At 35.0% G+C, this 11,393-nt stretch overlaps 1 protein-coding gene across 1 annotated transcript; it reads left to right on the top strand.

Annotated features, from left to right (window-relative positions):
- Window positions 1-220: 220 nt before the first annotated feature.
- Window positions 221-1,625, top strand: LOC127129813 (ubiquitin C-terminal hydrolase 12). Its single transcript, XM_051058939.1, has 3 exons — window positions 221-498; window positions 593-753; window positions 976-1,625. Exons 1-3 carry the CDS (start codon window positions 377-379, stop codon window positions 1,623-1,625), a joined length of 933 nt encoding a protein of 310 aa, XP_050914896.1. The 5' UTR covers window positions 221-376.
- Window positions 1,626-11,393: the final 9,768 nt, after the last annotated feature.

Genomic DNA, 11,393 nt, shown 5'->3' with positions numbered 1-11,393 from the left:
ATTAAAATTTATAAATTTTGAACTTCAAAACTTAAATTATTTTAATATAACTAGCGTTCATACAGGTACAGATCCAGACAGGTATTCTGTGTCTGTCCGTTTTTTTAATAAATATACGTGAAAATAGATTAGATTGAAACCAATTTTTTCATATATATATTGTTATAGATTAAATATCATAACATTAAGTGGTTTTCATTGTTGTACAACCGCAATTTTAAATCATTGATTTTATTTTTCCATTTTTCACCGTCAGTTTTTTAAAATGTTTTTTATATACTCTTGTTACTCTCAATTCCAAGTTTGATAGTATTTGATATTTGTTGCAGTTAGTCATCAATGTCTTTTAATTAAAAATCATTTTGATAATGCAGACATGGAGGGGCATGAAGAATCGGGTGTTGAGAAGTTTGAGGATTTTATATGGAAGCTTGAGAACTTCTCTCGCTTGAACATGAGCGTTTATCACGAGCATTTTGTCCTTGGCGGATATCCATGGTTTATACTTATCTGAATGAATTTCCCCAAATTGAATTATATTGAATACAAAGCTTGTTATTCTGATTTGCTTCTGGGTTTTTTTTTGGTTTAGGAGGATTAATCTGCATCCAAAGGGTACAAATGAAGCCGGTCACTTATCAATTGTTTTGCAGGCGGTGAAAACTGCTAATATGTCTAAGGGATGGAGGAGAGATGTCAAGTTTATGTTAGGTGTATTCAATCAAGTCGATACCAATAAGTCAATCATAAAAGGTGTTTTTTCTCTTCTCATTATAGGGTTAAACATTAAATGAAATAGTATAGACTCTTTATAGTTGAATTTGTGAGAATTTGTAATAAGTTCAATAGAAATGATGTTGATTGTGGTATGAAAGGTTTTTGACGTTTGTTAAGTGAGCTTTGTGGCCTTAAAGTGGAGTTTATTGTGGAAGATATTTACCTTTATCGACATTTCCTCGTCCACGAACTTTGCAGGACCTAAAGATGCGTACATCTTCAATGCAAGTAAAGATAACTCGGGTTGTTATTCAATCGTTTCATTGGATAAGCTTCTTGATCCTGAAGAGGGTTTTCTTGTGAATGATGCCTGTATTGTTGTTGTAGGAATTTTTGTTTGTAAGTCAGCATTTGAGAAAAAAGTCCACGGATCAGTTCATTTAACATTTGAAAGTCAAACTGCACCTATTAAAGTGGAAGATCAATGCCTAGATTTAGACTCTCTTTCATCTGTTTGCCTTGAACCTACTAAAGATCCTGATACAGAGTTTATGTTTGCTGCATTGGGGAGAGTTCTTTATTTTCTTAAGACAAGAGAAGTGAGTGACATGAATATGAAAACTTGCAAGGAATTTCAACTTTTATGGGATAGACTTGCCAAGTTTAAATTTGATCTTACTTGGCTAGAGCCCTATGTTCAACCTGCATTGGGAATGAGAAGTGTTTTGGAGAAAGCTATGGAAGTTGAAAAACTGAAAGATAGTGTTGTAGTTCTAAAGCTGGAAACAAGAAGGCTAGAGGCAAAGTTGGTTGCTGCTGAGGAGAATCTTGATAATGAAAGAGACTTGTTGAATGCAAATGGTGTCAAAGAAGTGGATTTTTGTTCTGAATTTGGATGTGTGAGTTAGACATCATTGATATGTAGATGAATTTTGGATAATTTCCGTGTCTTTAACAGTTTATGTTTTAGTATGAAAATGTGTTTTGATTAACAATGGGAGACTATGTTTTGTTCGTGTTGTCTGTCCTCCTTATTAGAAATGTTAACAAGCTGAAAATCAGTGTTTTGCAAACATATTAGTATGTGTTATTTTTTCCTAACTGAAAGAAATATGCCATTTCAGACTTTCACCTCAAACCTATTAATTCGGATGCCATTGTTCAGTTTGTTTAGTTTTTTTATTATGAAATATAGAAGACTCTTTAAAATCGCTCTTGTTATTTTTTAAAAACACTTCTTTTCATTAAAACTTGTCATATTGTACTTTTTTATAGTTTGTTTCCACTAACTGCATTGTTATATCCATCGTTGTTTCCACGTGGGTTGTCATAATAAGTCAATTTCCAAGTTATTGCTTCAATAGGAGTTTATTCCATTTATTTAAAAAATACTATTAGTTCATAATTTTGACGTCCACTTTAGAATTATCAAAAGGAAGATATTTGGACTAGGTGATGATGTTTCGATCAAATGTTGTATTAGGGAGATCCAGTCGAAAGTCCCTAGGTGACAAGGGCTAGCGTGCAGTTAGGACTTAGAATTGTTTCTTTAAAAGTTTGAAGATGATTTTAATTGGAGATTCGAAATTCAAATAATGGAGGAAACTTTGCTCTTATCTAAAACTATTGAAGGTACACGTGGAACATAATGGGTAGTTGCATCCATGCAGAGCGTCATGTGTCTCGACGTGATTGAAGGGCCGTTAGAAATGGTTATTTCTATTTAGTATAAATAGAGGGTCTTAGTGTTAGGATTAGGGTGTGTCAAAGTGTGTACAAGGTCTGTCAAATTCACCAAGTACCCGTGTGAAGAGGAACCGTAATTTCAGAAATGTACTTTTGTTTACATCATTGATAGTTATTTTGACGCAATACAATTTACCTTTACTTTTTTAGAAATACTTCTTTATTTCAAAGAGTCTTAATACTTCTTTATTTCAAACAGTCTTAGTACTTCTTTATTTCAAACATTTGTCTTTACTATTTGGTTATCATCAGTTCTTTTACAATTTTTCTCTTTAAATGTTAGTCTTTTACTGTCTGAATTTTAATCATCAGTATCACAGACATTGTTGGAGTGTTCATCTTTACTAGAATTTACTTTAAAACAATTAGCACATGTCCTACGATCAATCTGATTGATCCCGTGAATAACCAAATTTAATAATTTGGAAGATCAACGATTATTTACCAATTTTTACGGAAAAACAAATTGATCATTTTAGACTTTCATCTCAAACCCATTAATTAAGATGACATTGATCAGTTTGTTAAGTCCTTTTGTAGTACTAGAAGAAAACTATAATTGTGAAATATAAAAGACTCTTTAAAATCGCTCTTGTTATCTTTTGAAAACTTCTTTTCATTAACACTTGTCATATTGTAATTTTTGATAGTTTGTTTCAACTAACCGCATTGTTATATTCTACATGGTTTCCTCGTGGGTTATTATAACAAGTCAATTTCTAAGTTATTGTTTCAATAGACGAGTTTATTCCATTTTAAAAAGAAGTACATAACCATTTATTTTTTTAAAAATTATGAATAGAATGAAATAACATAGTTGAATTCTGTGACCCTTGAAATCAATTTAACAATTTTCACTGTTTTGATAGTCGAAACAAGGTTTAAGTAGAGATATATCACGTTGCACTATGGTTGAGGCAACAATCTCCTCTACCACCGCCATGGCTGCCATGGGGCATGGGGCCCTACCTTGGTCTTGTCTAGATCCACCTAATTATTATTCTCAACACAAATAATTTCATGCTTATGATATTCAACCTAGTCATTACTTAACAACAAACATACATTTGTAGAAGCCCTAAATCAATGGGGAGGTGTCATTCGAATGAGCCATTTGCCTAATCTAAAATTAGAGTTGATCTAATACCGATTGTTATTCTTGAGGGAGAATATATTGTTGGCTTTGAACAACATAAAAATAATATGCACGGTCGTATGATATGTCCAAAAGGAACTAAACCGTGGAAGGTGGAAAAGATTTATGGTAAATTTATGAATCAATGTAAGTCTATTGGAAATATGGGAATCTCTTTACTTGGTAAATGATTCTATGAGCTATCATTTTCATATGTGGAAGACTTTAATAGGATGAAATCGGTTCATTATGGGAGCAAGGTTTTCAATCTGTATGTGTAATGCAAAACCAACTCTCAAGTGTGGATTCATATATTTAGATTAACACGAGTATTGACTCTCAAAATTATATTTGTCATAGCCAAAAATATTGGTACACCCATCTGAATGGATAATAACACAAACAATTCTATTTTATCATACTTTTGATCATTATGCGAGCATCTTAATATCGGTCATGGATTGGAAATGGACGACTTTATGGAGGGAAGAAAACGGGTGCAGCGCCGGTGGTGGTTTAGGGTTGTTAGGCGGGTTTGGAGGGAATCTGCGTGAACAGTAGGACGGAGGGAAGTTCATTTTTGTGTGGTTAAAAGAGGGTATCGAGGTGCAGCATGAATCTGCATTTTATGAGGTGCTGTTTGGCTGAAACTGTTGGATGGTTTTGGAGAGTATATCATGTGGTCTATGGGGTTTAAGTGGTTAGTTGAAGGTGAGAATGAGGGGTTATGAAGATAGTTTTTTTAAGTTGTTTCTGTAAAATGAGAGAAGGGAGATTGTGGTCTATGAGGTTAATGTGTGAATCATTCTCATGAACTTAAATGGGAGAATAGTATGGTGTATGAATATAAGGTTAATGGTTGTGATATTTTTGTTCATATTATAACAACATGAGATTGAATGTCGTGAGCAATAGACATGAGATTTTTGAAGAAGAATTTGAGAAAGAGTTTTAGGTTTGCAAAATGAGAGAAGAAAAAAAAACTCGTTCATACATTCTTTTTGTTTCCTTTCAAAATGAGATTCAAAGTCTATACCCTATGCGCCGCACGCTCAGACAGATCAAAATGTGATTGAAAAATTAGCCGAAAAATAAATCGAGCACATCACGTTAAACTACATGAAAACATAGATTGATAAAACTGATGTCTGCAAGCTTAATTTAGAATTTTTTTCGCCCGCTGTTTTGACATATATTTGAAAACTAGTTCAACCGGTTTACCTGTAGATCTGAAAATTCATTTCGACTGATATTTTAAGCACTATGTAGTACAAAATGCATGATATGTTATGTATGTATGCAACAACTATGATGAATGTATTGAAGTGGCGATTCAAGGTCAAAATCAGGGTGTGACAGTTGTCCCTATGTAAGTATCTTCAACTAGAGAATATGAAGCATAACACTCTTCATATGATCATAGTGGGAGAAAATTAAATACTAAGAAGACCGAATTTTGATCCTAAAATGTAAATGATATGGGATGCTATGAATGTAAGAATGACTCTTTTTGTCTTTGATTTGCTGGGGCTATGATCAGGCATAAGATAAACCCTAGCATGATGCTTTATGATGGATGCAAAATGAAACAAAGATATATGGGGAATGATGGATACATATGCTAACAGTGACCCACATAAAACAAAAAATAAGGGTAGAGATTCATTGGAGATAAAAATCCTGCTGGAGGAAAGACAACTGGGAATATGCAAAGAGATTTTAAAAACAAGTTCATACATGACCTAAATATTGGAATATTCAAAGAGTTTCAATAACAGGTTCAAACATTACCTGACAATGTTGGGGAATATCAAAAGGTTTCATCAACAGGTTCAAACATGACCTGACAATAATGGAAAACATACAAAGAAAGTTCTATCAATAGGCTCATACATGACTTGACAACATTGAAAAATTCAAAGTGTTTCGAAAACAAGTTTAGATATGACTTGACAATACTAGAAAATCAAGGAAAGTTTAATCAATAGGCTCATACATGACCTCAACATTAGGATATTCAATGAAAGTTCCACCCACAGGTTCAGACATGGCCTAACAACACTAGAAAACCCAAAGAATACTTCAACATGTTCATATATGACTTGACACTTTAGAATACATCTAACAGTTTTGGAGACTTCTCACAAGAAATTCATCTGACCAAAGATTTTGGATATTCCTAACAGGGAATTTATTGCAAAACAAATATAAACGAGAGTCTTCTTATGAGTATACCATCCACGCAAAAAGGCTACGATGATTCTTTACAAAGAAATCAAACAAAAACCAACATCATTGGAGTTTTCAAACACGAAAACCTCCAAGCTTCTGGGAATTCCTCAAAATGATGAGTCATAGATGACTTTCTAGGAACCATCAGGAAAAAACAGGGTAATCAAACTCTCTGTATGCGCCAACAAAGTTGGACTGATACCGTAAGCATTGGTAATAACCAACCTCTAACAGATCGGTATCAGTTACAACATGGACTGTAAAGGATGCGGGTGACAACTAGACTCAGACACCGATTACAATTATATTTACAAATAGAGTAACAGTGATACCAATGACAATTGGGTTTAAAATGAGTTCTAGTAACAACTGAGCTTGGAATAATGCCAATGACAACTGAGTTTTAAGAGACACCAATGAGTCTTGAAATAATGATATGGAATGGCGTAGGGGTTCTGTAAGTTAGTTAGAATAAAGATGATATGTCCGAGAATTCATCAGAGAGTAAAAGAAACAAACTCTAGAAATGCATCAGAATTACAAGTAAATATCTAGAAATACATCAGACAGCAGACAGATTTTGTAATACCTCGGGTAAATAAAACAAATTCTAGAAATACGTCAAAATGATAGACAAACATCAGATAGGCGGGGAAACATCCGGAAGTACTTTAAACAAATTCTGGAAATACCTCAGAAAACAACACTCAATCTGGAAATACATCAGAGAGACCAAGGAGTACTCCAGAAATTCATCGGATAATCCAAAGGGAAATTGGACTTCTTTCACTTTATCAAGATCTTCAACTAACTTTGTATTTGTTGGAATTTTTTTGATGCCAAGTGCCGACTTTCAAATAATTTTTTTTAGTCAAAAATGGTAATTTTAATGCGATGTAAATGCAATTTTTGAAATCAATCATTATTCAAATGATAGAAGATGATGTGATAAATTCACATGATTAGCAAAGATCTTGTGGCGTCAGGTTAACACAACCATGTTGTAATATGTTTTCAAAATAAACCTTGCCTTAATTAGGTTTTTTAAGGGTTGTAACGTGGTCTGGTTCACAACTTTTTTTTAAACAAAAGGATATAAGCCTCAAAAGTTTAATTTTAAACCCACCCCTTCTTCTTGATAATCTCCAGTTCCTATGCTCAGTTAATTCGATACGCGCACTCTACTTCCAAGAGGGTTTGAAAGTGTGACGAGGACTCAAGATGGATTTTCTTGAAATGAAAGTCACCTTATTTTTCTTTGTTTTGTTGAGGATTTTAGGACCTCTTTTTTTGTTTTTCTTTATCCGTATTTTTCTTGGACCGCTACTTTGAAGCTTTCGTTCCATCGGGATGCTCTGATTTTGTCTAAATCATTTTGTGGTGTTTGACTTAGTAGGCTTTTTTCTTCTCTTTGATTTGAAAGATTGTGACTGCCATGTTATTGGTGGATGAGGATCAACCAATATAATTTCTTGACTTTTCATGACTTATTCCACACTTTGTGGTGTGTGCGAAGCGTGTGGTTGGTCCTTAGGTGGGATGGTGTAGATGGACTAATTCTCTTGAAGATTGAATGTAGAGTCAAAATATCTAAACACAACTACCCTGACCTGGTTAAGATTAAGGGTTTTAATTCCAAAATAAACACCAAATTCTAGGCTCAAAGGGGTTGATTAGGGACTAACTCCTTATGTCTTCAGTGTTTAGGGGTTTGAAATAATACCTTACATCATCGGAAAAGTTCTATTTAAAAACATACCACAACAATTTCAGGTATCTGGTTTTCATCATCTTCCCTCCAATCTTTTCTTAAAAACAAGTTTGATAAAAAAAGTGAATGGGAGAAAAGTTGATAGTTTTTTTAATGTTTTTTTTGTATAAATGAAGGGAAAATAAAAAGAGTGAATATAAATGGATTGATTCAAAAAATGCATGATCGCTTCATTAATATTACCATTAAAGACAAAAACAAATGCTTAAAAGCAAGTAGCATTAAACAGACAAAGAAAATACAAATTGCAAATGATAACAATGCCCCATGAGTGCCTGCGTTGAGGATGAATTCCTGTTTGATCCATCGACTTAAGGAGAAGCTCTTTAAGGTCTTTGTACTTATCAGGACGAGAGGTTAACGTTCACCACCAAGTTTCCTTCTTGAAAGGTTATGTACTTTTTGTCAATGAATTGTTATACTTTGGCTTTAAAAGCGTTGCAGTCTTCAGTTGCATTCCCTTTTGAGTCGGCATGATATCCACATTGCACATCTGGATCATACCATGGTGGGTATGGTTGTGGAAACGGCTTTAGAGGTTTAGGATCCACCAACGTGATTTGAATCAGAGGCTACAGAAGTTGACAGTATGACCCAGGAATTGGATCAAGAGGAGCATTCCCTCTTTCTAGATTGTTGCGAGGCCTATGCTGGCTTTGGTGTTGACTCCAATATCCTCGACCCCGGGCTCGCTAGGTTGCATGAGGAGAGATCCAAGGTTGCTGGTACTAAAGACCAAAAGATAATGGTTGTTGGCATGACACCTTGGGCATTGTTGGTTGCTCATTTTCAGCCACTTGAAGGTTGGGATCAACAAGCTTTTTGACATTAACACGACAATCTTCAAATTGTTTTCCTTCAACCCTCTTGTATCCACTACTCACTTCTTCTTTGCATCCATTGGAATGGGTGTGACATTAGAAATCCAAGGCGATATCTCAATGGTCTTACCGAAAAATGATGATATCTTGTTAGCCACATCCTTGACCTCTTCCTTATGGTACAAATCCTCGAGAGGTTTCAGAGGTCCTTTTCCTTTCTCATTACTTGGCTTGGAAATCAAGATATTTATACTCGAGCCTTCTTCCTTGAGTGTTGGTGACCATATGCCAATCAATCTTTGCGGCTTCAGCTTAAAACTCTTGCATTTCTTGATGGAGTGCCCATTGTTCCAGTATGGTATCCGCACTTGACCTTCGGGTGGTCTTCTTCGAAAACTAAGCTCTTGTTATTAATCAATTCTCGTGCCATTGCTTTCAGCGCTAAGCAAGAATCCAAGTCATATCCCACTGCCCTTTTATGGAATTCATGTGTTGCATTTGGATTGTACCATGGTAGTTATGGTGATGTAGGTGCGAGGGCTCGAGGAGTCACTAAAGTATTTTGGACCAGTTGCGGGTAGAGCTTGCTATATGGCACCAAAATCAGGTCATTGTGATCTTTTTTCCCCTTGCTTTGATTATGATTTTTGTTCTGAGCCTGACTTAGGTGATTTTGTGGAGGAAAAGCCATAGGATGTTGATGATGACACCCTGAGGGAGGGCCATATTCCAGTAGATGAGGAGTTGCCACATGGAATTTCCCTTGACTTCGGTTAACACTTAATGGATTTGGAGAAGTAGCTCCCTCTGTTGCAGCAGTGTATACAGGATAACCCTTTTTTCTCAATAAGGCTTGCAGGGTTTCCAAGACCCATCCCATTTGGCTCTTCAAAAAATTGAGTTCCTCCTTCAATTCTTCTTGACTTTTCCTTAGCTCGTCCATCATCTCATGAGACATGGTTCTTTGTTCTAAACTTGTATCGGGATTCGCTTTGCTGATCATATACAAAGGATGGATGAGTTTTTTTAGGTATTTTCGGAAAATGATATGCAATGCATGATGACGAATGAAGATGCAGTGGTATATTAATGGATACAATGCATTTATTTGTGTTTTGGTATGCAAATAAAATGCAATGCAGGTAGTTAGGATATGGGATAACATGAGTAAGACAGAACACCCTACTAGGAAGGCTTCTTAACATATAGTTCTAGGCTTTCTACCCATAAATCCACTCACAGGATATTTTCTATGTTTTTGGATAAGGTTCCCATATTCATAGACCATAATCGTATCAACGTCATGCAACTGGCTAGCCGTTTTATGACAAAAATGACGAAAGGTCTCTTCTTAGTGGGGTCTTCATGTTAGGTGTAATAAGGAGAGGCCATTGGAGTTCAATATTACACAACCACCAAAGCATAAACTGGTTCTAAAAGGGTCTCCTAGAGTCATGAACCCTTCATGAATCAGCTTCATGCGACATGCTAGGTGTCTTATAACTAGATCTACCAAAAGGTCAACTCTAAGGGAATCTTCATGCTAGGCACGCAAGGAGTGGCCCTTGGGGACTAACACTACACAACTTCCAATTCTAAACTTATTTGTTCTCTCTTCTTTTTCTAAAGCTCGAGTGTAGAGCTTGACTCATGATATCATTCCAAGATCCCAAGACAAGTAAGATGATAAACATCAATAATGAAAAAAATAGAAAGTAAAAAAATAAAGCAAATAAGCAAACATGTACAATGAATAAAACAAAGATAAAGAAAACAAATAAAACAAATCAACATTCATCACAAAGTTAACTAAGTTAGACTTGACTCTCTCTTGCTTGGATCATGTCCCCAGCAGAGTCTCTATCTGTCGTACCTCGGAAAATGAGAACACGATCTCGCGGAGCACAATCGCACGCTTGCGGGATCGACTGAACAGAGTCTCCACCGAAATTTATTTATTCCCAAATAGGGAAAGAGAAAATATCGATAAAACCCCTAAAAAAAGGAAAAGATATGGTCATCGCAACCAATATCAGGGTTCGGGAGTCAGTTACGCAAGAGGAAGGTATTAACACCCCTAATGTCTATTGTACTCAACATGAAACGTTTAGTTGGTTTCGACTTTAATGTTAGCTTATGTTAGTTTATGATCTTCTACTTATTTGGGATAGAAAAAGAGAGAAGATAAATATTTTTGAATTTTATTAATGAGAAAGGACCTAATAAGGTTTTTATTATTAAGGGGCCTGATCGGGAAAATAGCAAGTGTACTATTTTTCCTTTTATAGTAATAATGGGGAAATTCCCCGAATGTCGATCTCAAGGACTGCAAGTCAATATCGAGCTTAAATTATCATTCAATTAAACAAAAAGTATTAATTTGTTTTTTAGGTGTAAAAATATAAGCATAAAGGTAAAAGCAAATAAGGATGAAAATAAAGGTTTACAGGGAAAAAGGAACAATGCCAGGGAAGGTGTATGATTTATCCCTGTAACACCTCTGAGTTACTATTGCATCAACAAATATCAATTACTACCAGTTGTCAAGGGTATTTTCTCCCAAGTCCTTGGTGAGAAAACCTTTAATCAATCTACCATAATTTCTATGTCCATAGGCAATTAAGGTGACGTTAAACTTTATAATATCAAGAATACTCTGGTTCATACAGGGTATCCCTAGTCCTAGGTGATATCTATTATAGAGTAACCTTATGAAAACATTATCAATGGCGGTCCAGGCTAATTGATAACCACAAATCAATCTCGATTGGTCCGAAAGAGAAAGCAATAAACACATTAAAAGGTTACCGTAAAATCAATATTATAAATGCAAATGTAAACTCAAATCCTTTACAATTCTAAATGAGGGACACCCCTTAGCATTGGGGGGTTTAGCTACTCGTATTGTTTAAAATAAATACAAGACAAAAATTACACATTACAAGTAATTGGATGACTTTGATCTTCAATC

This window comes from Lathyrus oleraceus, chromosome 3, assembly GCF_024323335.1.
Source record: "Lathyrus oleraceus cultivar Zhongwan6 chromosome 3, CAAS_Psat_ZW6_1.0, whole genome shotgun sequence".
NCBI lineage: Eukaryota > Viridiplantae > Streptophyta > Magnoliopsida > Fabales > Fabaceae > Lathyrus > Lathyrus oleraceus.
This window is presented reverse-complemented; position numbering and strand designations above follow the sequence as displayed.